General features: G+C 47.4%; 1 protein-coding gene across 1 annotated transcript in view; it reads right to left on the bottom strand.

Moving 5' to 3' along the window:
• The window catches only part of ANGPT4 (angiopoietin 4), a 121,036-nt gene that overhangs the window by 39,630 nt on the left and 54,488 nt on the right, over positions 1-26,918 (bottom strand). Inside the window, exon 2 of the mRNA XM_006881676.1 lies at positions 22,665-22,942. Within this exon, the coding sequence (XP_006881738.1) occupies positions 22,665-22,942 (278 nt within the window). The remainder of the gene's footprint in view (positions 1-22,664; positions 22,943-26,918) is intronic.

Here is a 26,918-nt window from a genome sequence, read left to right as displayed (position 1 = left end):
TCAAAGGGTGGGGTCGTGGCCTCTGGGGTTTCAAAGGACAGAGGCCCATCTCCCAGGTTCCAAAGGGTCAGCTCTCCCTCAGTTTCCTCTGTGTGTGGCTGCCGCTCATTTTGGGCATGAGGATGAGGCTGGTACCCAAAGCTGAGGGGGGAGGGCTCCATACCCAACGCGCATGCTGAGCTTAGAGTTCTGGGTTGCCATTTACGGACTAGGAGAATGAGGCAACTCAAAGCTGCAGGAGCAGAATTGCCATCTCAGTGGACTTGGAAGACGGAGCCCAGGGTTAAGGAACCTCTATTCAGAATCCAGAAAGAAGGCCAGAGGCCAGAGCCCAGAGTCTAGAGGGCAGAGCCATCGCCTGGATAGTCCCCAAAAACAAAGGGTTACTGTCTAGCCTCAAAGGCTAATGTGATCTATTCTATTGTATTTTGAACTTGCTTGGTGCTCATTTCCATCCCCCCACCACCTCAAATTCCTCTGTTTGTCATGGAAATGTCTACCTTGTGCTTGTTCCATCATTGTACTTTGAAAACAGATAACTCATATTCTAGATTTCACAGGTTCATAGATGAAGAGGAATTTTGCCCCAGGATGGAACATTCATGCGTAGTTGATTTAGATGACTCAGAAGATGAGACTTTTGATTTGGAGTTAGTTGATTTGAGACTTTTGAGATGGTGTGATGGGGTGGATGTGTTTTGCATGTGGCAAGGGCATGAATTTTAAGGACTCAAAGGGTGGAATGTCATGGATCAAATTATGTCCCACTGTGGTACCTGACACAGAGCTTTTTTAATCAGATACCCTCTGTAGGTAACCAGAAAGAGACCCACATGTCCTTTTCTCTTGAGTTTTATTTTTTTATTTTTTTTTATAATTATATTTTATTAATTTTCATAAACATTTACAGAGATTTTGGGCTTCCACTCATTCATTGTTGCACTATTCTCTCTACCCTCCTCCCAGTTTGTTCTTGTCCAAATGCCACAGTGCTTGTCAAAGCCAGTTCTGATCAATCTTCTTTGTCAGTGTATCCTTTGCCATTCCCTATCACTCCTCCCTGAGAGAGACTTCACCCTGAGTCATAAGGAAAAGGGCACGGCGTATTCTCTTAGCTACTTCCTGCTGAAAAGGGACGCTGTGGGTTTCAGGGTGAAGATCTTCTCTCACTACTCTAAAGGGCCCCTTTGGCAGTAGGAAACACATAGACTATTATGGAGATTGATTTTGGAATTTAGATGCACTCTTATTGATTGTGCTTGGCCATACATGTTCATATCCTTGAAGATGTATCATGGGGGTGTTGCACCCTAGAAGGCACAAATTTGACTAACAAGTTATAAGTACATGAGTCCAAAAATTATGGAAAAGTAAAAGAAAAGATTCTTTCATTGTTTTACAAACCCTCCCCCAGGTCCCCTCCACCATGCAGCCCTCGCTCTAGTCTCCTGTGATGACAGAAATACCCAGTTACATCTCTCTTTTAAACGGTTCTCTCCCTCCTCTGTTTCAGTGCAGTACACATTATTGAACCCATCTTACTCAGTCTCTCCCCAGCCCCAAGGACAGTCCCATTCTACAGCAGTGGCATCATGTAATATTTGTCCTTTTGTGACTGGGATATTTCACTCAGCATAATGTTCTCCAGAGTCAACCATTTTGAATAATATTGCATGAGTTCCTTGTTTTTTAATGCAGCATAGTATTCCATTGTGCGAATATACCACAGCTTCTCTAGCCATTCGTTTGTTGATGGGCACTTAGGTTGTTTCCAACTCCTTGCTATTGTGAACAAAGCTGCAATAAACATGGGTGTGCATATATCTGCTTGGATGTCAGCTATGGTCTCTTCAGGGTATATTCTCAGTAGTGGAATTGCTGGGTCAAATGGTATCTCTATTTGCAACTTTTTGAGAAAGCGCCATACTGCTTTCCACAGGGGTTGCACCATTTTACACTCCCACCAACAGTGAATCAGGGTTCCAGTTTCTCCACAACCTCGCCAGCATTTGTTGCTTGCTGTTCTGTTAAATTTTGCTATTTTGACTGGGGTGAAATGATATCTCATAGTTGTTTTAATTTGCATCTCTCTTAGGGCTAGGGATTTTGAGCATTTCTTCATGTGTTTGTTAGCCATCTGAATGTCGTCTTCGGTGAAGTGCCTGTTCATATCCTGTGCCCATTTTTCTATTGGATTATTTACCTTTATCTTGTTGTGGTTCTTGAGTTTTAATCATCGCTTTGATGTGGTCTTATACTTTATGTCCTTGTATCCAATGTAATGCTTCTTGGTTATATTGGGTTGCATTGGGATAAGACTCTAACTGGGTATTCTTCAACTGCTTTTACTATAAACCACTTTTATAATCTTAAAATAAAAAAAAATTATGTTGTAAATCCAAGACACACTGTCTATGGTGAGAACCTCATTTGGGGAATGGGCTGTCATTGTTATGTTAGTGCAGGGTACATTTTGAGCATGTATTTTGAGATAGAACAGATATAGAACAAGGAAAGCAGAGACAGAAGGGAGATGCTGGACCACATGAAGATCCTGCAGGAACAGCTGTTCAGAGAGCTGGATGAGGTTTTCCCTTCAGCATCCAGAGAGAGGGTGTGTGTGTATGTGGGGAAACCCTCTTCTTAGAGGCTGCACGTTGAATTTGGGCTTCTAGGGTTGATAGAAGGAGAATTGATGCCTTTGAGCTGTGGTGCTGGAGACAAGTGTTGAATATACCATGGACTGTTGGGAGAACAAACAGGTTTGTCCTGGAGAAGGTGAAGGAGCCAAGAATCCTTGGAGTCAAGGATTCTGAAGCTTCGTCTGACATACTTTGGGCATGTTGCAAGGAGGAACTGGTCCTTGGAGAGGGACATTATGTTTGGGAGAGTGGAGGGACGGTGCAGGAGAGGAAGACCCTTGATGAAATGGATCGATTCTGTGACTGGAGCGGTGGAAATAAGTGCATTTGAGATGGCGAGGTTGGCACAGGCTAGAACAGCATTTAGAGCTCTTGTTCATAGAGTCGCTATGAGTCGCAAGCGACTCGATGGCACATAACAACAACAACAACAAAGCCTCCTCAACTGTGAGAACTGAAATTTCTATTAAAGGCACCCATGGATAGTGTCTGCTATAACAGTGCTAGGTAGCTAAGGCTAGAAGGAGACTTATCTTCTCCTGTCTCTTCTATAACCACATTTGTTCTGAGGACTCTACCCTTGCAGCACCTGGTCACTTACCCTCACTTCAAAGACTTCATCTTACTTGGGTCAGGAGATCAGGAGTCATATTGCACTGAGAAAGTCTGCAGTCAGGAACCTTTCCAAATTACTGAGGAGCAATGATCTCAGTTTGAGGACTAAGGTGCACTCGATTCAGGCCATGGTCTTTCAATAACTCTTTATGCATCTGAGAGCTGGACAATGAATAAGGATGACAGAAAAGTGGGGGAAAATGATGCCTTTGAGCTGTGGTGTTGGAGAAGAGTATGGAATATCCCACAGACTGCTGAAAGAGCGAACAGATGTGTCTTGGAGAAAATTCAGCCAGTGTGCTCCTTGGAGGCAGGGATGACAAAGCTTCATCTCACATACCTGAGATATGTTACTAGGAGAGGAACATTAACCTTGGAAAGGGAGAGGCTTAGCAAAAGAGAGCTGGATTGACACAGTGACTGCAACAGTGGGTACAAGTATGTCAGAAATGACGAGGATAGTGGTGCAAGACAGGACAGGGTTCAGATCTGTCCTGCATAGGGTCACTATGAGTTGTATCGACTTAACAGTATCCAAAAGCAAACAACAATAACCCTCCCTTCTCCTCTTTCAGCTAGCCACAGCCATCAATTCCAGGCAGATTAGCTGTCTCCTTGAGGTCCTTTCAGCTTCTGTCCCTGTTCTCCTGCCCTTCTGAGCTCTAGAAGGTAGCTAAAGAGATTCCTATAAACTGAACTTCGATCCTGGTACTCAGCTGAGAACCCTCTAAGATTGCTGTGGGGGTGAGAAGGAACCAAGCTTCTTGACGAATTCCTTTTGTGGGAGGAAAAGCCTGTGCTTTGAAAATGTGCAAATCTGCCTTATTGAGCCATATCCAAAGCACAGAGTGCAGCGGGGGGTGCAAATTGGGGTGAACCCTGGAAGGCCGCATAGTGTGTTGGTGTGTAAGGGGCTCAGAGCTTAAGCCTAATATTGAAGAGGGGGTGGGCTCCAGAGAGTCCCTCTGGGACAGGGCTCAGGTGAGAAGGAATATGGAAAGCAAAGCCTTGAGAGTTCAGAGGTAACGCCCAGCCTTGCTCCATTTTACAGATGGGGAAACCAAGGCCCCAGTCAGGAAAGGGATTTGTTGAGACCACACGCAGGACCTAGTGGCTGGGTCTGGTCCAGGTCTGTGAAAATCTGAAAACTCAGAACATCTATGGCTTTGTGTGTGTTTTCATTTAATGGGAACCTTTGTCATTTTAATGGGTTTTTGAATGGGTGGTATGAGCACATTGTTCAAAATTCCAAGGAGCCAAAGGGTGTCGAGTGAAAAATAGCTCTCCTCCCCCCCGATGCCCTGCCCCAGGCCAGGGCCGCTCTCCCTCCCGCCCCCTGACAGAAGCTTTTGGTTTCCTTCCAGAAGAACTCTGCTTGTACCAGCAAGAGCATGCTTATCTTGTCTGTCTCCCTTTATTCGTATAAAAGCATTAGCTCTGTGTCCTGTACATTGCTTCCTTTTTTGATATTTACCGACTCACTCATTCATTGCTGATTTATAGGAAACAACTCGTAGCTGACCCTCCAGTGGGTTTTCAGAAGCTGTAAATCACACAGGAGGAGATTGTCCACCCTTTTTCTCTGGAGCAGCTTGTGGATTTGAACTACCTGTCTCTGAGGTGGCAGCACAACTCCTGACCCACTAGACCACGAGAGGTACCTTCAAATCAGCTTCCACTCTCAGTGACCTCCCACATATGCTATTATTGTTAGGTGCTGTTGAGTTGCCCATGACATAGAGAGAGCCTAACGGTGCACCTGAATCCTGCCCTAGTCTGCACCATCCACATGATCCCTGATAGTGTTATTATTGTTGTTGTTATGTGCCCTTGAACCACCTGTGACTCACAGAGATGCTGTGTACAACAGCCCTGAAGCCTGCCCTGTCCTGAACAAGTCTTATTGACTCAAACACACCTCCATTGCCCCAGTCATTGTATCAATCCATCTCACCCGAGGTCTTCCCCTCCTGCGTTGTCCCTCCACCCTTCTGAGCATGATGTCCTTATCCAAGGACCTGTCCCTCCTGGCCCATGCCCAAAGTATGTAAGATGGGACTACAAAATCCTAGTCTCCAAGGAGAAACTTGGTCTTACCCTCTCTAAGACAGACCTATTTATTTTCCTGGCAACCCATGGCATATACGTTTAAGACTCCTCTCTAGCACCACAACTCAAAGGCATCGATTCTTCTTCTGTCATCCTTAACCACTGTGCCATGAGGGCTCCTTCCATTCACTATAGTAGGTATGTGTGAGCTTACTGTTGCCATCACTGTGCCATCTGTCTTGGTGGGTCTTCTTCTTTTTACCTGACTTTCTCCTTTCTCAAGCATGATGACAACTTTCTCCAGGGATTAGATTAGTCTTTCCTCGTAGCACAGTTTTTACTTAGTATAATCTAGAGAATGCTCCACATTCAGTTGAATACTCTTATCTCACCATTTTAATAGCTGCCTAGCCTTTCACGGGTTCTACTCCCCCATTAACCTGGGGTTGCTGTGTTGCTGAACCCTGTACCACTAGTGCGTCGATGCCATAATGGTCACTCATAGTGGACAGTGTCTGGAGGAACTCCCAGATTAAGACAGGAAGCAGGAGTGGCATCCACTTCCTAAACAACATGCCTCTGAGAACTCTATGAACTTAGAGAAACAATGATAGTTCTTGAAAAGGTTCAGGTCTTTTGTTCCCAGGGTCGCTGTGAGTTGTGCTTGACTTGACAGCCATTAACAACAACAACAACAACAACAACAATTCCCCTGTAACTGGCTTAGAAAGAACTACCGGAATCTGTATTGCATGGGGACCGAGATCCTTGTCTCTGTTGTCCACTGCTGCAGCCTAGTGTCTAACACAGTGTCTGGCACCTAGTAGGTGCTTATTAAAGTATGTTAACTATCTGTAACCACCTTGCCATCTGACACCACCTTGCATAAGAGCGCAAGGAGAAGATGAGGATTGTTGGGAAAGAGGCTCCAGGGAGAGGGGACATTGGTCCGGACTGGGCCACTTGCAGTGGTCTCTGCATATTTCAGTCCTCTCAAACTGGGCTGCTGTGAACGTCCTTGAGCATTTGTCATTCAGCCTTGATGCAAGGCTCACCAGTGCCTGTTGAGTTGATTCTGATTCATGGAGACCCTGTGGGTGTGAGAGTAGACCTGTGCTTCAGTGGTGGGTTTTTCTAGAACCCGATAGCCAGGCCTTTATTCCGAGGTACCTCTAGGTGGATTTGAACCTCCAGTCTTTTGGTTGGCAGCCATGAGAGTTAAGCAGGGATGTGTCATGCAAAACTATGTGTGGGATGGGCGTCCACAAGTACACTGGTGGTTTAGACTGCAAAGCTGACCTTGGCAGAGGGCAGCTCTGTGTAGGGAGAAAATGCCATGGGCGTGTACAGAAATGTCACAGAAACCAGAGACACGGCCCTGGCGCCTCCCAGCACACACATCCACACTTCCAACCCCGGAAGCCTTCAGAGCACCCCTGCCAGCCTCTTTCTCTCAGACATCTACACGAATGTCACCTCCTCTGAGAAGCTTTCCCTGACCACCTATCCAATTTCTCTGCTGGAAATGTGGTTGGCTGCCAGGGACTGGTGTGGACCCTCTGACCTGGTCCCAGTCATGCTGGGGTCTCATGACAGGTGAGGTGAGTGGAGTCACGGAGGTCAGAGAGACAACAGGTGTAAAGGTAGGAAAGAAAGGTGAAGAAACACCAGCATGAGATTGGGGCACAAGCGGGCCCACGGAAACAGAGGGAGCCCACCTGAGGAATCTGTAAGAGTATTTCAGAAATGAGCAAGGCAGCCCCAGCTTCACTCATCAGGCTCATGTAGAGAGAATACTGTGCACCAGGACCTGTGCCAGGCTGAGTGTGTGTGTGTGTGTGTGTGTGTGTGTGTGTGTGTGTGTGTGAATGAATAACAGAGCAGATCTCAGCCCTGCTTGAAGAAATGGACCGAGGTCTGCCCTGACACTGAAGTCTCCAGAAGAAGCTATCAGGAGCATGCTGTGTGCCACATACATACAATGCCTTGGACCTTGCAAATAGGATTCCTTTAGCTCTTGAAGCTCTCATTAGCCTCGTTTTACAGACGAACAAAAGAAAACCAAGTCACAAAGCTTGAGAGTAGCAGAGACTGGATTTGTATGCAGGCCTTTGGGTTCCAAAGCGCACCCTCTTAACCACAGGGGTGGGCTGCTCCCTGTAGCAGCCAGCTTCCATGGTGGCCCCGGTCATCCTGCCCTGTGGAGTCCCTGCCCACGCTGGGTCAGCACCAATAGCAGGGACGATGGACTGTGCTTCAAACCCAAAACCACATTGCTGTCAACTTGGAGTCACCTTCCAGCTGACCCTCCAGTGGGTTTGCAGAGGCCATAAATCACACAAGGGAAGTTTGCCCATCTTTCTCCTGTGGAGCTGCTGGAGGATTCGAACTGGCTGCGTTTGGGTTAGCAGCGCAACTCCCTATGCCATCAGCACTGATGAACTGTACCTCACTGGCTTTGTTTTGGCTTCTGTCTGGCCTGCTCTTGGATCATCTGCTCTGAGGGAAACCAGCACTATCTCCAGAGTTCCGCAGTCCTGTGGAGAGAGCTACGTGGAGTAAACTGAGGCCTCAAATTCACAGCCAGTACCAACCAGCCAGCCAGTGAGCATAGCACCGAGGAGGCAGCTCCTTCAGCCCCTGACGAGCCTTCAGAGGATGGCGGTCGGACTGGCATCTGAGGGCAACCTCGAGAGAGTCCTCTGATTCACAACCACCCCATCCAGCAATTCCCAAATTCCTGACCTTCAGAAACTATGAGACAGTAAATGTTTGTTATTTTAAGTTGCTAAGCATTTTATGGTAATTTCTTATGCGGCAGTAGATAACGAATGTGCTGTCTTCCAGAGCTGACCAGGGCAGACATTCTGGCTTCCAGTTTCTGCCCCCATTGCCTGGCAGGTCACATCCCCACACCCCACCCACAGGCCTTGGTGGGCTCAGCCTTTGGTGAGCCCCAGGGTATGAGATTGGCCCCCTTCTACTCTTCCTTGCTCTACCCTCTACCCTTGAACTTAGCCCATTGCTCTCTTGACCCCATGTTCAAAGCAAGCTAGGGTTATTTGTCTTATTTTTTTTTCCTGAGCAGCATGATCCAGCCTTTTTTGTCTGTTTTCCTCTCTGCGAACAATCCTATTGCTTTTCTTCTTGGTCAGGCTCACAGCAGCGGGCAGGAAGCCAGAGGAGGAAAGTCAGGGACCAATAGAATCTTACAGAGAGAAGCATTTTTCCTCCTTAACTCTCAGCTCAATTCACAATTCCTGGGCATGGGCCCAGCTCCTTCAAACTTCCAGCTGCAGCCCCGGGTCTAGTTTGAGCCCAACACACTGAACAGACAGTAAGGGAGCTTACTGGAGTCAGAGTTTGCTATTCCTTTCTGCGCCAGTGATGTATGGCTTCTCCAAGCCTCAGAGGCCTCATTAGAAAATGGGCTAACTGCTTCCTCCTCACTACGGGGCCAGGGAGAATCAAGGAAATGATGCGGAAGGAAGCTCTACTCTGCGGAGCCTGGGATACTCATCTGTGTTGCTCACTGCCACAGCCTGGGGCCTAGCACAGGGCCTGGCACATAGTAGGTGCTCATCAAGATGTGTCAACTGATACTGCTTTGCTTTCAGAGACCACTTTGAATAGGGTTAGGGCATAAGGAGAAAGTGATGAGTATTTTGAGAGGAGATGACAGAGGGAGAGGCAGCTGGGTCACACAAGCATACAACTGGCAGACCAGGCTTAGAGTCCCGTGACTGGGCCATCCACTCCTGAAGGGGTCTCAGAAGATGGGGAGAGGCTGCCAGAGTCATTGTGCCCTCAGGAGGACCCCCCAGGCTTGGCTGTTCCTTTGTGTCTAACGCCTGAGCTTGGGAGATTTGTCTAAAGTGGGTTCCAGCAGATGATCCCCTGTGTCCTCCCACGTGTGTGAAAAATGAAAGCTTTGTTTTGAAGAAATGACTTGGCACATTTCTTGCCACCGCTCACCTCCCTCCTGTGTATCAGTCTTTGCATGAATGGGGTGATGTGCTTTAGCAAAACGTCTACTGAACACTTATTGAAGGCTGGGCGCTGTTCTGAGTACTATACATGTTACACCCATTCCTCAGTTAGCAACGTGGTTAGGGTCCCAAGAACCCAAGTTCCCAAGAACTAAGTACCCTCTTGTTAAGTGAAAATGGACATGATGCAAAAACGCAGGATGATCACGTCAGAAGGAACAGTGACTGCCTCATTGCATATTTGCCGAATATAAGCTAGATACCTGAGGACTGTGGTCCAATCAAGCTGATGCAACCTTGACCTTTGCATTACATTTTCTTTACACCTTGGTGGTCACTACTGCCAGATATATGTGCAAACTAGCTAGCTAGATCTTTCACTATTGTAAATGCAAAGTGTCAGATAATGAGATGATGTAAGTACGGGGTGGCTGCCTAACCACCCTCTGAGGTGAGAGCCAATATCAACCCATTGTACAGACGAAGCAGAGACAAGCTCAGTACCCTACCCAACAGATGCTTCTGCTGGAGTGATCATGCAACAACCATTTCTCATCTCCACCCAACCCAGACTCAAGCTTGGGGAAGCATAGCAGAGCATGTTTTTGCCCAACCTTCATTCCCAACCCAAAGAAGCATCAGGTCAGATCACAGATTCTGTACCCTTATCTGTGAAATGGGGGCATAGAGAGGTGGTTTGTATAGAGGTTAAGACTGAGCACTTTGGAGCCAGCCTGCCTGGATTCACGGCCATCTCCTGCATCCCTAGATATGTTACCTTCCTGGGCCTCAGTGTCCTCACACTACAGGCTCCTAACAAGTTCTAAAGTGCTAAAGTGCAAAGATACCAGTTTAAACACTAAGGTACTTCTGATCCAAATCATGGTCTTTTCAATTGCTTCCTAGGCATCTGAAAGTTGGACAATGAATAAGGATGTCAGGAGAATCAGTGCTTGTGGACTGTGGTGCTGCAGAAAGGTGCAGACTATCCCATGGGCTGGAAAAAGAACAGACATATATGTCTCGAAGAAAGTGCTACCAGAGTGCTGTCTGGAGGTATGAGTGGTGAGCCTTTGTCTCGGCATGTTGTCAACAGGGGTCTGTACTTGAGAAAAGATAACATGTCAGGCAAGGTGGTAGGTCAGAGAAAGCAAAGAAGATTCTCAACAAGATGGACCAACACGGTGACTGTGGCAACGGGCTCGAGCTGGGTGGGGAATGTGAAGACGGCACATGACAGGACAAGTTTCCTACTTGCTGTTCATAAGGTTGCTTTGAGTCATAATTGACTTGATGGCACTAAACAATGTGTCACTAACATGTCACCTTTTAGGGTGTCATGAGGTTTAATAGGTCACTGTTTAAAACACGTGGTGGTCAGTACCAGGCACTGGAAAAGTCCCGCCTATGAGTAGGCACCACAGTGTGATCATCTCAGAGGCACTAACGGCATCTCTGACTTCCCTGCATGCTGACGTAGAGCCAAGTATGTCTCCAGACCTCAGCAGGCACTGGTCATTAAAGCCTTACAGCAGCCCCAGCCCTGTGATTACTATCATTCTGGGTAAAAAGATGGGAAAATAGAGGATCAGGTCGTCTCCACATTCGCAGAACTAGAAATATCACAGTTTTAATGGTTGAGCAAACAAAAGCAAATTATAGAAAGAAATGAAAGGTGTAACATCATTTAGAGATAAAATCAACAGTATACACGGCTTAGCAAATGACACTCATGTCACTGGGTGCCAATGAGACAAATATGACTCATAGTGACCCTGGGAACAACAGATCTGAATCCTGTCCTATCCTGTGCCATCCTGGTAATTCCTGACACAATCGAGGCCATTGCTTTAGGCACTGTGTCAATTCATCTGTCTGCTAGTCTTCCTTTCTTTCACTGACCCTCGACCTTTCTGAGTATGACGTCCTTTTCCAAGGAATAACGTCTCCCGGCAACATGCCAAAGTATGTGAAATAAAGCTTTGTCATCTTTGCCTCCAAGGAGCATTCTGGCAGCACCGTCTCCAAGATATCTGTTTGTTCTTTTGGCAGCCCGTGGGGTATTCAGTGCTCTTCGCCATTACCACAACTCAAAGGCATCATGCCTTCTTCTGTCGTCCTTATGTATTGTCCAACTCTCAGATACATTACAAATGACTGAAAAGACCATGGCCTGAGTCAGGTGTACCTTAGTCTTCAAACTGACATCATTGCTCCTCAGTAATTTGGAGAGATTCCTGACTGCATTCTTCCATGGTACAATACATCTTCTGATCTCCTGACTGCTGGTACCAAGCATGCTGATTGTGGACCTAAGTAAGATGAAGTCATTGACAATTGCAATCTTTTATCCCTCTATCATGATGTTGCCTCTTGGGTCCAGAAGTGAGAATTTTTTATTTTCTTGATGCTGAGATGTAACCCATATTGAAGATTGTAATCTTTGATCTAAGAGCAAAACTCAGAGCTTACCAACCGAAATTCGAAATAGGTCCCATTGGTGGGTTAGTAAAACAGGGAAGGGATAAGGATATTAATAATACTGTCCAGTTCCTGGTTGCTACTGCTGACCATTCTAAAAGAGATCACAGTAGAAGATGCTGGACAGAGCTGGGGGAAACATGGAACAAAATTCATCCATGACTTAACTTTCAGCCAAATACTAGGCATGCCTATAAAATGAACAATAGACTAGGGAAGTACTCATTCTTTAGAATAACCAAGCATACAAGGGCAAAAGCACAGCATTTGCCCAAGGATAAAACCTAGGAATCAGGAAGGAATGAAGAGAAGGATTAAGGGAGATGAGAATAACAGCTAGGAAATGGGTTGAGTGTGATTACATTGTGGGTATGGTAATTAATGTCCTAAGGTACAATGTGTATTGAACCAATTTGCTTTGTAAACTCTCACGCAAATCTCAATTGAAAAATCATATTGGTAAGGCTTAATCTGTTAACCTGAGTGATTTGATTTGGTTTCTTTCTATTGCCTTTTCATACATTTAAAATATTTCAGTAAAAATGTTAAAATGCATAGAAAAGACTATGAAGAAATTGAATACGAGATGGTCAGAGAGGGAGGCTGATGAGTGGCTTTTGCTCCCTCTTCACACATTCCCATATTTCCCAAGTTTGCACACTACTTTCCCCGAATCAAATAAGTTAGGTCATTGACAAGAGAAAGAGCCGGAAAGGAAACTAGGTCTTTAAGACTTTGGTGGGTGAGGTCCAAGGCCCTGTTCTCAGTCTCTCTCCAGCCGTCTCTGCTCTCAGACGGCTCCATCCACAGGCCCTGCACAGTTTTCCTCTGCCGGTTCTCCTCCCTCCCTTTCAGCGCTGCATGTTGGCCACACTATCTGTAGATCAAATGGGTGGGTCTGGGATCAGGAGCAGGGTGTTACAGGGTTCTGAGGGCCTAAGGTTCTGTCTAAGGAGAGGGGGCCTTGTTTTCAGCTTCAGGAGTCTCTGGTTTCCTCCAGGCCCGCAGACACTAGTGGAACTCCGCGTGTTCTGCATTGCTTTGTCCTTATTTCATCTCTGATGGCTTAGTGATAAGGAGTTACGCTGTCAGCATAAAGGCTCGCAGTTCGAATCCGTCAGGTGCTCTGTGGGAAGAAAGATTGATAATCTCTTCCCATGAGGTTTACAGCCTCTGGAAACCTGCTGGAGGGTCAGCTACGAGTTGGTTCTGAATCGACAGCATAGAACAGTGACTGAGGCACTTATCAACATGGTCCTCAGCAGATGAGGAAACTGAGGCTCAGGCGGGAGACAAAGGGCCTTTCCCAAGCTCATACGGGGTGGGAAGTAGAGAAGCTGGAGTTCACTAAGTGAGTTCTCATTTGTCATGTTTACTGAGCTCTACTTGCAGTCATCCACTGGGCCTGCAAACATTTAAACTCATTTAATCTCCATGCTGATCGGTAACATAGCTTCTGTTGTTGTTGTGTGCTGTTGAGTAGCCTGCGATTAATAGTGACCCTATGTACAACAGCTCTAAACCCCGCTCTATCCTCGGCCAACCTTATTATCTCTGGCACACCTACCCACATTACCAAAGCCACTGAGTCAATCCATCTCATCCAGGGTTTTCCCTTCCTGCGCTGTCCCTCCACCCTCCCAAGCATGATGTTCCTCTCCAAGGACTAATCCCTCTTACAACATGCCCAAAGTATGTCAGACGAAGCTTTGGAATCCTTGCCTCCAAGAAGCAGCCTGGCTTCACCCTCTCCAGGACAAACCCATTTGTTCTCCTGGCGGTCCATGGTATATTCAACATTCATCTTCAGCACCACAGCTCAAAGGCCGTCAATTCTCCTTCTATGATCCCTGGTCATTTTCCAGCTTTCTGTTAGTGTTCCCATATCTCAGATGAGGAAATCAAGGCACAGAAAAGTAAAACAATTGAGAACACACCACTGATGAACAGCAGAGGTGAGATTCAAATCAAGGGCTTGGGCCCAATGCTCAGCCTCAGTGGTATTTCACCTCAGACTCTGGCTAGAATGGGGGACGCGGCGGTAAGGATGACTGGCTGGAGGTCCTTTCAAGGCCTGTGCCCACTGTCTGGGGGTACTGCCCAAATCTTCCCTAGCAGAAACCCTAGTGAAGGTCTACCTGAGGATTTGCGGAAGAAGAGAGAAAGGAAGCAGCTGAGAGTTCTTCTCTTGGGATCCCAGGGACTGTGTGGTCCCCAAGCCTAAGCCCGCAACAGACCGGCTTTTCTGTGAACCAGGAACCTGCATACATGTTTTGACTGTGGATCAGAGTGTGAGCGCTGGCTTCAGACAGTGTCGGTTCGAATCCTGGTCTCACCCTCCTTGGCCACGTGACCTAGAGGAAGTCACTTAATCTCTAGGCACCTCACTTTCCTCATCTGTGAAATGGGGCAAACAAACTCACTTCCTTCTCAGGATACTGTGAGAAATGAAGGCGCTAACCCCCAGAAAGGGCGCTATGCAGGCCTACAGGTAAGGAACTGTGCTGTCACCTCGAAGGCAGGTGGTTCGAATTCACCAGCTGCTCTGCAGGAGAAAGGTGGGCAATCTTCCGTGTCATTTACAGCCTCAGAAAACCTGCTAGAGGGACCTGACTGGATGACACATGACAACCACCATCCCAGGAAGAACAGGAAGCATGACCAGCAGAGTAAATGCCCTGGGAATGATGGCCTTTCCTACATGTAGTCCCATTTCTTATGGTCACACTTGGGGATCAAGGAGCATTTTGATGTTCATTTTACAAAGAAGTACAGCGATGGCTTTTCCGGGAACCCACAGCTGGTCAGTGGCCCCACTGGGGTGTGACCCTGTGACCCTAGCGTGGCCTGCCTGGACCCCACAGCCGGCCTCTGGGGTACTTTCCAGTTAAGCAAACCATGGAGGTCAGAGTTCAGGCTGGAGGTGTGGGCTTTGGGAGACAGACCTGGGCCTTCGCTCTCCATTCCTGCCTGGAGAAAAGGGAAGGAGGACTGTTTATAGCCTAGCCAGGCGGGGCTCTGGGGCCCAGGAGGCCAGAGCCAGAAAGCGGCAGCTGGTCCCCAGGGACAGCTTGGACAAGCACTGAGCAAATAAACCCGCCCAGCTTGGGGAAGCCCGCCCAGGGATCCGTGGCTGGTTCCCTGCCTGTCACCACAGCTGGTCACCTCTGACGGGACCTCGGCCACAGTTTCTAAACTCCTCTCTTGCCACAATAATCCTGTTCCTCCGAGGGGTAGATACTATTCTCCCCACCCCGCCTGCCATCCTCAAAGTGCTTAGAAAGGAGTCAGTGTGGAGCTTAGAAAGGAGTTGGTGTGGAGCTGAGGAAATCTAACCTCAAGACGTTTTGTGTGGCCCCCGAGATTCATTTGTTTGGATAACTGAAGGCTGAAAATGTTAAGAATTTATGGGCAGCCTGGTGGGGTGGGGGGGTGTGTGTGTGGTCAGGACGCCTGGGAGTCCTGGTCGTTCTGGGAGGGTCTCAGGCTGGGCCGGGGCCCCACGCTGTGAGAGCTCGACCATGTCCAGCCAGGCGAGGCCCTGGACCTGTAGGCTGAGAGACCAAGCTATTCTGAGGTTTGACGTCAGGGACTTGACTGGACAGCAGAGGCCACTGGGGCAAGTGCCAGCTTGGAGGGTCCCTGCCCAGCCTGACACCTCCTTGCTTGGGTTTGGGTCCAGAGAGCATCCTGACTGGGTGTCCTCGGTTCTCCTACTGTGCAGGGTGCATGTGGACGGTAAAGGCAGGACCTGAAAGAACAGCCTGGACCCACGCAGAAAGAGAGACTCAGAGAGACAGCCACCAGACGCAGAGAGAGCAGAGAGAGGCAGAGACACCTCAAAGTCAGGAGCAGTGACTGAGGCACCACGGACACACCCACAAAGACACAGAGGCAGAGAGAGGTAGAGACAAGGAGGAGGAAGGGAGAGAAAGAACCACAGCGAAAAGAAATAATTGACTGTCCCCTAGGCCAGTCATGAGGGACCTCTCCAAAATAGGTAAGAGCAATGATGTTTCTTTGAAGACTAAAGTGTGCCTGATTCAGGCCGTGGTCTTTCAGTCATTTGCTATGCATTGGAGAGCTGGACAATGAATAAGAATGACAGAAAAAGGATTGATGCCTTTGAGCTGTGGTGTTGGAGAAGACTGCTGAATATCCCATGGATGGCCAAAAGAACAAACAGACATGTCTTGGGAAAAGTGCAGCCATAGTGTTCCTTGGAGACAAAGGTGATAAAGCTTCATCTCACATCTTTGGGGCATGTTGCAAGGAGAGGCTATTCCTTGGAGAGGGACATCATGCTTGGGAAGGTGGAGGAATGGTAAAAGAGAGGAAGACCCTCAATGTGGTGGATTGACACAGTGACTGCAGCGATGTGCTCGAGTGTGTCAGAGATGATGAGGATGGCACAGGACAGGACAGGGGTCAGATCAGTTGCTCAAAGGGTTGCTATGAGTCGTAGTTGACTTGACACATCTAACAGCATCTGTTAAAAGGTTCTATCTGTGGGACTCCCTAGCTAAGAGACCTGGGCCACCTGGGAGACTAACAAGAACAGCTGTGACTTTTATTAAGCACCTGCTGTGTGCAGATGTTGCCCCTCTCAGCTTTCCTTTCCCCATCTCACAGGTAAGGACATTCGCTTGCTTGCTTTCTCCCCAGACACGCATGAGACTTGCTGGCTGCAGCACTGGTCAGTCTGAAGGGGACCCAGAGGTCTGTGAGGCTAACCACTGCTCTGCACTGCCTGTGAGGGAAGCTGGTCTCCGCTGGCTCTGCCCTCAACTTTAATACTCAGGGCTCTGTTTCTCACAGATGAAAGGAAGAACAGAACCAAGAACCCCTGGACAGAGTTACAGGGGCGCTCTGCCCTGGAGGAGGCTGAGGAGAAGAGAGAGAGGTGGGACAAAGGGGTGATGATGATGAGGAGGAGGTGGAGAGGAGAGAAAGACTTGACTGTCAGGAGCACTGTCAGCGTGCTAGGAGAAGAATGCACATTCTGAGGCAGAGAGTTGTTGTTGTATTGTGCCATCGAGTTGCTTACAACTCATAGTGACCCTGTGTACATTAGCTCTGAACCTGTCCCATTCCTGAGCCAATCTCATCGTCTTCAACAGACCTAATCCCATTTCTCCAGCCACCGAGTCAATCCATCTCATCATGGGTCTTCCTCTCCTGCATGGTCCCTCCACCCTTCCAAGCATGATGTCCCTCTCCAAGGATTGGTACCTCCTGGCCACGTGCCCAAGTTATGTGAGATGGAGCCTCAAAATCCTTACCTCCAGAAAGCAACCTGGTTTCACTCTCTCCAGGACAGATCTGTTTGTTCTCCTGGCAGTCCATGGTATATTCAACACTCTTCTCCAGCACCACAACATTGATCTTTTTTCTATCTTCCTTAGTTATTGTCTAGCTCTTAGATGCATAGCAAGTAATTGTGAAGATCATGACCTAGATCAGGTGCACCTTAGTCTCCAGACTGACATCATTGCTCGTGAGTAGTTTCTGACAGCAGACTTTCCAAATGCAATTCATCTTTTGATTTCCTGACTGTTGGTGCCAAGAGTGTTGACTGTGGAACCGCACAAGCGGAAGTTATCAACAATCTCACTCATTTTCCCTTGGGGCCCCTTCTTGCCTTCTCCATCACTTTGACCCCTTCAAGAATCAGAAGAAGCAACCTTGAATTTGGATTAAGAATACAACTTGATGAACTGCCCTGTGATGATGCCAAGCCACTTCCCTTCTGTCCTCAGTTTCTTCATCGAACACTAGGGTAAAGATAACGCTCAAGACAAGCTGGGGGTACATGTGCTTTGCGCTCAAGCAGCCCCTCCTGAGAGGTCACCAGAGGAGTGGAGTCTTGCGGAGAGCTGAGGTAGGGGGTGGAGGTGTGAGAGTTGAGGTGGGCGGGACCAGTGGTCACACAGGCTTCTCTAAGAGCGATGGTGAGGATGGAGGCGGTGGACCTATCATTAGACAAGAATGTTTTTGATTCCAACTCTTCTGAGATGTTACAGCAGATGCTGAGAAGCTTCAGCGTTGCAGAGACTCTGAGATATGTCTGGGCTGAGTGGGTATGGGAAAAATCAGAGGAAGGCCTGATGACAGAAAGTAGCACGTGTCCCCAGCCTGGGAGTGGGATGAATCAGAAGGAGAAAGATGATTGCTTCGATGTGACACATCCCTGAGAGCAAGGCCAACATGTTCAGGGGCTCAAGAATTACGGGCCTTGTGATTAATTCTAGAGGCAGCCAGTGATGAGAATGAATAGAGCAGCCTTCATTTCCTGAGCATTCACTGTACACCTGGCATGATGCTGGATTAGGGGAAAGTCCATCATAGGTGACCTATCGATCTCGTGCCTACAGGGGCCAGGCGAAGAGTCGTCCCTAAGCTGTTTCACTGGTGGTCCCCGCCATCCCTTGACACACTGTCATTTCTCCATTTTGCAGATGGGGAATTAGGATCAGGATTTGAACTCAGTACTGAGCCCATCAGTGCTCTACAGCTCATAGTGCTCTCTGGTGGCCTCTGTCCAGGACTGCCAGGTTAGAGAGTGGGCAGAAGCCTGAAGAGGACATTCTACAACAGGCTGAACACTGGACTGGGTGATTATTTTTTTTTGTCACTCAAAGTATTATTTCCAATCCATTCACATCAGGCATGAGAAGATTCAATGATTGAAAGGGTGGGTTTGAGGATGATGATGCTAGGTGAGAGAATAGGATGGAGGTCAGGGAGCGGGGACAAACCCGGAGCCAGGGCAACAACAGAGAGCAAGGGAACAGAAAATAAGAGAATGAGAGGTCGTAAGATGGACAAGACCTGCTGTCTGTCCTATGGACTGACAAAAGAGCGGATATGTCTTGGAGAAAGTGTAACAAAACACTCCTTGGAGGCAAAGATGACAGAGCTTCGTCTCACATACTTCCGCCGTGTTGCTAGGAGAAGCTGTTCTTTGCAGAGGGCCGTCGTGCTTGGAAAAGTGGAAAGTCAGCAAAAGAGAAGACCGTCGATGAGTTGGATTGCAACAATGACTGCAGCAATGGGCTCGAGGGTGTCAGAGATGTTGAGGATGGCACAGGATAGGGCAGGGGTCAAATCTGTTGTTCATAATAAGGTCACTATGAGTTGTACTTGACTTGATGGCACTAAACAACAACAACGTCTATACCTGTGGTAAGGAGCTCCGGTGGCTTAGTGTTAAGGAGTTGTGCTGCCAATCCTAAGGTTCACAGTTCAAACCCATCACCTGCCCTGAGGGGAAAAGATGGGCAGTATCCTCCTGTGCAATTTATCGCAGCCTGCTGGAGTTGGAAAACCCGCTGGAGGGTCAGCTACGAGGTTATTCTCACTTAATGACACAGAGCTCCAACTGTGGTTATAATTCCATGTGTGGGTGTTGTTAGGTGCCATGGAGAGCACTGCGACTCAGCGTGACTCGCGAACAGCAGATCTGAACCCCGCCCTCTCCTGTGCCGTCCTGGAGATCTCTGACACACTTGAGCCCATTGCTGCAGTCACAGTGACAACCCACCTTGTCAACCCACCTTCCTCTCTTTCTCTGACCCTCCACCTTTCCCAGCTTGATGTCTTTCCCCAAGGACTGTCTCTTTTTTTATGTTAAGGAGGCAAAATGAGTGTAGGCTCACCTTGAATAAAACTCCTTTCAGATAGAAGAAATTAAACAAGTAAGCCAGGCAAGAGAGACAGTGGAAGAAAACTGAGAAAGAAACCATACAAATATCACCCTGGAACAGACGCTCAGAGAGATGAGAACTTTCCCCTCGATGCAAAGAGAATGCCTTCTACGGCCATTACCCTGTGTTCAAACCTTCAGCCCTCCAAACTGTTAGAAAGCATACGTGTTTCTTAAAGTCACTCATTTGTGCTATTCGTATTAAAGGAACACTTATTATTGTTGTTGTATACTACAGTGTTCAAACCAACCCAGAGCTGAGCCTCCGGTGGGTTTTCAGAGGCCGTGAATCACATAAGGAGATTTCCCATCTCTGTCCTTTGGAGCAGATGGTGCATTTGAACCTTGAACCTTTATACTGGCAGCACAATTCCTTAACATGAAGACCAGATCATGGCTACTGGATTTAGGAAATGGGAAGTAACTTTGGGGACAGCAGTGAATGAAAAGGAAAGAAGCAGAGACAGACATGAGAACTTCTGAGAAGCCCCCAGATGCGGGGTGTTAGGTTGGGCAAAGAAGCCTCTATTTCCCTTCTTCCTCCTCCTCTTCTTCTGTTCCTTGTTGTTTTTTGTGGTTGTTGTTGTGTGTGTGTATTTTAACATGAAGAAGACCTGGGGGTGATTAAATACTGAAGGGGAAGGCCAGAAGAGAGGGAGAAGTTGTTGGAGTCACAGGATAGGGTGGTTGATATGAGAAAGCTGTGGGGCTGTGAGGAGTTGGGGACCCCCAGCTGAGGAGGGAGAGAGGCCCTGACTCACTGAGGAAACCCCTCCCTCACAGCTTGAAGAAAAGCCTGGGACCTGGAGGGTGGCGCCAGGGTCAACTGCAGGTATAGGGCAGGCAATTAAGAGGTTTGTCTCTCCTTAACCCCCATTTCTCACTGGATTGCAAAGTCTGATGAGAGGATGACATGACAGGGAGGGAAAGATGGAAACAGAGAGAAAAAACTTGACTTTCTATGGAGCCAAAAGCAAGGAAGGAATCCCCTCCCCCTACCAAAACTGAAGTAAAAGCAAAGGCATTAAAGGCCAAGAAGGCAGTGCTGAAGGGCATCCACCGCCAAAAAACGAAGATCTGCACGTCACCCACCTTCCTGCGGCCTAAGACGCTGAGACTCCGAAGGCAGCCCAAACACCCCCGGAAGAGCGCCCCCAGGAGAAACAAGTTTGACCACTATGCCATCATCAAATTTCCCCTGATCACTGAGTCAGCCATGAAGAAAATAGAAGATAACAAGACACTTGTGTTCATTGTGGATGTCAAGGCCAACAAGCATCAACTCAAACAAGCTGTAAAGAAGCTCTATGACATTGTATCAACACTTTGATTAGGCCTGATGGAGAGAAGAAGGCCTATGTTCCACTTGCTCCTGACTATGATGCTTTGGATTTTGCCAACAAAATTGGGATCATCTTAACTGAGTCCAGCTGGCTAATTCTAAATACAAATTTTTCTCACCAAAAAAAAAATCCCCAAAACTTGAAAACGGTCCCATTTCACTCAGAAACAGCTACCAGGAGAGATGCACACACCTTTCAGGGCAGCATGGAATTGTGTTAGATTGGGTCCCGGTACCTGTGGTCAGGAGCTGCTGTGAGGGGACACAGTGTGATGACGGCAGGGTGGCAGTGTTGCAGGGAAGGTGAGTCTCTGGTCAGGTGAGCAAGCAAGGGATTATGGGAAGATGATGAACAAGGGTCTGTGGGGCCAGTTGGGAAAGAATGAAAACAGGAAAGGTGTGTGCACACATATGTGGGTGCATGTGCTTGTGAGTGTGAACCTAGGCACACTGGTTAGATTCTTATGGTGGAATCGCTTCACTGTGAGCATAAATAAGCCTAAATTGTGCACAAAACAATCCTTTGGAAAATAGGAGAAAACTATAGAACTGTAATTGACATGATGTCATAGATCATCTTTTTATTTAAAGTTCCGTTTCACTGGAGTACATACGATTTCACTCTGTACATATGATATTAATACTGGATATGTGTGCATAAATATTAATACGCATTCATTAGGGGAGCAAATATTTCTTACTGATGGGACACATGGATATAAAAATCTGGGAACTGTAGGGGTAAGAAAAAGCCACTGTTTCTGGCCCCCAGGAGAATTGTAGATGCCATCACCTCGAAGCCTGTCAGTTGCCAGCTGCTCTTTTGTTAGGTTCTAAAGCTCTGTGACTTGGTCTTCTACTCGCCACCACCTGCCTCCGCCTGGACTGTCCTCTGCTTCTGGATTCCAGCCACACTCTGTTCCTGGTCAGCCTGCCACCGACCTCGCCTCCCCTGGCCTCACCCCAGGACTGGCACACGGTAGGTGCTCAGAGCATTTGCTGAGAGAGTGAGCGAGTGAAAGGATGCAGATAGGAGACCCTTCAGTGGTCCCAGATGCGCCAATGTCCTGGTTTCGCCCATCACATGTAATTCCTCAGCAGACCACCTGCAGCCAAGCACCTCCTCCAGGACAAGCAGCGGTCTGAGGGACACGCCTCCCCACTGCACCCTCTCAGGGCAACCGGCTTCTGGTGACTGTAGCATCTTCCTCTTTGGGCTCCCTGTGTCCACCCTGCCGCTACAGCCACTTCCCCTGTTCACATTGAACCAGGAATGCTGTTCTCTGTTCAAAGCCCTGCAGGGGCTCTGGTGACACTCAGCAAATGCCCCAGGTCCAGGCTCTGGCCCAGAAGAGCCCCTCCCACTCAGACCTTGTCTGTGACCCTTTTCTCCCTCCCTTGCTCCAGATGTTCCAGTTCTTGGTCACTCCTTGTCCTTCTCTTTTGCTTCTTTTTGTTTTACCCTCTGACATAGCAAATGTCGCTCAGCTTGGTATTATTGTCTCCTTCTAGAATATACTTCGAGAAGGGCAGGGATTTGTCTGCTTACTGTGGCATCCCCAGCACCCAGGTCCACACATGGTCAACACACAACAATTTTCTCTCAGAGGAATGAATGAATGACCTTTGAGGAACTAGGTTCTGGTTCTGCCTATGTCTTGCTGTGTGACCTAAGGCCCATGCCTGGCCCTCTCTGGGCCTCATTGTCTTAGTATATATAACTCAGGGACAAGGATACCCCAGAGTTGCATCATCTGTGTCCAGACAAGGAAGACCTTCACGCTGGACACTTCTTATGCAGACATCAGCCGACGCCCCACCTCCCTTCGGAGGGCCCTTACCTTCTGCAGCCTCTGCGTGCTGTTCTCCAGCGCCTTCTCCAGCTGCCGCACCCGCTGGCTCGGCCACTCCCCCAGGTGGCCCGCCCGGGTTGGGGTGTCCCTCTGGAGGCTGTTGCCCGGCTCCTGCAGGCAGAGCTCAGGCTCCGGCAACAAGAAGATGTAGTTGCACTGGCCTTGCTGGATCCGGTATGTGTGGCGGAACCCGGCTGCTTGCTCGACCTTCTGCTGGGCCACAGCCACGGTGGCCACCATGAGAAGGAGGCTGCCCAGCAGCATGGCTGGCCAGGAGGACAACCAGAGAGGTGATGCTGGGGACAGGGTCTGATCAGAGCCTCCGGGGGCCGTGCCTGCACACCGGCTGGCTCTGTGCCCAAGATGTACCCCCCAGTGACAGTGGCCGCCGGTGGACAGGCCTGCCCAAGGAGCCACAGCAGCTGCAAACCTCTGCTTCCCTGCGCCCTGACCAGATGGCTATTTATACTCGCTCCAAATACCACAGCTGCTCAGCTTCCTCTCACCGCCTCCTGCCCTCCACCCTCATCCCTACTCTTTCCCCCTTTCCCCTTCCTTCCTCCTCGCTCTTGCCCTCAGGCACTCTGCCTGCCTCTCTTTCGCCTCTGGCCCCTTATTGTCCAGTAGGGGCCTGGTCTCACTGTAAGGGGAGGAGAGGAAAGAGCAACACGCCCCAGGCATGCACAATCTCAGGCACTCTCAGCACAAGACCCCGGGCTGCCAGGGCTGCCTGCTTCACAAAACAAAACAAAAGAAAGAAAAAAAAACCCACCCTGATTGGGAATCTGTCTGTCTGTCTGACTCCCCCTCACATACCCCCTCAGGGCCTAGGAGCTCAAGTTTCAGTCCCCACAGGCTCTCCTCTGTTCTCCCTCTTTCACCGTCTTCCCAAGTTCCTCTTCAGAGCCTTTGGAACCCAAGAGGAATAAGTTGCAGAGAGAGCAAAGGGAGGGGAGAGGGCAGGGGGAGAGGCTGGATGGGGGCAGAGAAGACTGAGTCGGCTCCTGGAAGGAAGAACCTCAGTGGAGAAGCTGTTCCCCTCTTTCCTCAGGGCCTGGGTGCAGGGTGGGGGTGGGGTGCAAGTATGACTCATAGCAACACTAGGAACAACAGATCTGAACTCCGTCGTATTCTGGACCATGCTCACCATTTCTGACACACATGAGCTCATTGCAGCAGTCACTGTGTCAGTCTATCTGACTGAGGGTCTTCCTCTCTTTCGCTGACTCACCTTTCCAAGCATGATGTCACTCTGCAAGCAATAGCCTCTCCTAGCGATAAGTCCAAAATATGTGAGATGAAGCTTTGCCATCTTTGCCTCTAAGGAGCACTCTGGCTGCACTTTCTCTAAGACATAGCTCTTGTTCTTTTGTTAGCCCAGGGGAATGGATATTCAGAATTCTTCTCCAATACCGTAGTTCAAAGACGTCAATTCTCCTTCTGTCATCCTTACTCATCATCTAGCTCTCAGATGCATGCCAAGTGACTGAAAAGTCCATGACCTGGATCAGGCACACCTTAGTCTTCAAACAGATATCATTGCTCCCCGATAATTTGGAGAGGTCCTTGACTACAGATTTTCATGGTACAATACATCTCCTTATCCCCTGACTGCTGATTGATTGTGGATTAAAGTAAGATGAACTCCTTGACAGTTTAAATCTTTTCTCCATCTATCAAGATATTGCCTATCAGTCCAGTGGTGAGAATCTTTGTTTTCATTTTCTTTTTTTTTTTTGAGAATCTTTGTTTTCTTGATGTTGAGATGCAATCCGTATTAAAAGCTGTAGTCCTTGATCCTCTGCAGCAAGCCCTTTAAGTCCTCCTCACTTTCAGCAAGCAAGATTGTGTCATCTGCATAATATAGGCTATTTATGCGTCTTCCTCTGATTCTTATGCCACATTCATCTCCACAGAGTGCAGCTTGTTGAAAAATTTGCTTGGCATACAGAGGGCATAGGTATGGAGAAAGGATGCATCCCTGGTGCACACCTTTCTTAAGTTAAAACCATGTAGTCTTACTTGCTCTGTTTGCACAAATAGCCTCCCATTCTTCTTAATGTTAGCCATAATTTGTTATAATCCACATAGTCAAATGCCTTTGCAAAGACAATAAATCACAAATAGGTATTCTATGCTTTTAGCCAGGATCCATCTGACATCAATCAGCAATGATATCCCTGGTGCCACAGCCTCTTGTAAACTCAGCTTGAACCTCTGGCCTTTTGTCGTACTGTGTTAGCCATTTTCAATGATCTTCAGCAGTTATCTTGCTTGCATTTGTTATTAATGACATTGTTCTATAAGTACCACGTTGTGTTGAAACACCTTTTTTGGGATTGAGAACAAGTATGGATCATTTCAAGTCAGTCAGCCATCCAGGCAGCTGTCCTCCAAATTTTGTAGCATAGACTGACAAGCCCGTCCAGGGCTGAATCTGTTACTTGAAACATATGCATTGGTATCCCATTGATTCTTACAGCCTTCTTTTTTGCCAGTGTCTTCAGTGCAGCTTGAACTTCTTCATTACCCTTGGCTCTTGTTCATATGATATTTCTCAAAGTATTTCAGTGCCAACCAACTCCTTTTATACTGTCATTCTGTGTATTCCCTCCATCTTTTTATGCTTCTTGGATCATTCAAGATTTTGCCCATAGCATCTCAGTATTGTAACTCAAGAATAGAATTTGTGCTTCAGTTTGTTCAGCTGAGTGAGTCTTCCCTTTTTATTCTCTAACTTCAACTCTTTGCACATTCTGTTATAATAAGTGCTTTATCTTCTCAAGCTGCTCTTCTGTTCAGCTCTTTTACTTGAGTATATCTTTGTTTTGTTTTGACTTCTCAATGCTTTAGTGCAATTTCCAGTGTCTCATCTGCCATCCATCTTGGTTTGTTCTTTCTTCACTGTCTTCGTGATGACCTTTTTGCTCTATTCATGGATGATATCCTTGATATCATCCCACAACTCAGTGGGTCTTTGATCACTGTGTTCAGTGCTTCAAGCCTATTCTTAAGATGATTTTTAAATTTAGGTGGGATAGACTTAATATCATATTTTGGTTCTCATGGACTTATTTTCATTTTTCTTCAGCCTCAATTTGAACTGGCACATGAGCAATTGATGGTCTGTTCCTCAGTCAGGACCAATGCCAGAAGGGTCACCTTCTTTTTTAAAAAAAATTTTTATTTTATTAATTTTAATGAACATTTACAGAGATTTTGGATTTCCATTCATTCATTCATTCATTGTTGCACTATTTTCTCTACCCCCCTCCCAGTTCATTCCTCTCTTTTTCCCCCTTGAAAATCTATTTTAATTGTCCCATTGCCACAGTGCTTGTCAAAACCAGCTCTGATTAATCTCCTTTGCCAGTGCGTCCTTTGCCATTCCCTATCACTCCTCCCTGAGAAAGATTTCACCCTGATTCATAAGGAAAAGGGGACAGCGTATTCTCTTAGCTACTTCCTGCTGAAAAGGGATGCTGTAGGTTTCAGGGCGAAGATCTTCCCTCACTACTCTAAAGGGCCCCTTTGGCAATAGGAAACATGTAGACTATTGTAGAGACTGATTTTGGAATTTAGATGCAAGGGTCACCTTCTTAAAACATGCAATCAAGATGTGTTATTGGTGGAATGCAAAAGTTGGAAAACAAAGGAAGTATATTTGGAAAGTATGTATGTGGTGACAGAAATGAGATCAGAAATAGAATTTTTTAATTTTATATGTTCAATGATTATTAATTGCAAATACCTTTTTAAACAGGTTTGAGGCCTTGAGCACCAATGAGCATAGACCAAATGAGCTCTGGGAGGATATAAAGAAAATCGTATATGAAGAATGCAAAAGATTGTTACAAAGGCTGAAAAAGAAGAAAAGACCAAGATGAATGTCAGATGAGACTCTGAATATTGCATTAGAGCGTTGAGAAGCCAAAGCAAAAGGAAGAAACCAAGAAATCAAAGAGCTAAACAGAAAATTTCAAAAGGCAGCCTGGGACGATAAAACAAGATACTATAATGAAATGTTCAGAGAGCTGGAGTCAGAAAATCAAAAGGGATGAACTCGCCCAGCGTTTCTTAAGTTGAAGGAGCTGAAAAACAAATTCAGCCACGGGTGGCAATACTTAAGGATACTTTGGGCAGTATATTAAATGATCCAGAAAGTATCAAGAGAAGATGGAAGGAATACACAGAGTCACTGTATCAGAAGGAATTGGCTGACACAGAAGAATTTAATGAAAT

This window comes from Elephantulus edwardii, unplaced genomic scaffold (genome assembly GCF_000299155.1).
Source record: "Elephantulus edwardii isolate Elephantulus edwardi_28Jun2011 unplaced genomic scaffold, EleEdw1.0 scaffold00015, whole genome shotgun sequence".
NCBI lineage: Eukaryota > Metazoa > Chordata > Mammalia > Macroscelidea > Macroscelididae > Elephantulus > Elephantulus edwardii.
This window is presented reverse-complemented; position numbering and strand designations above follow the sequence as displayed.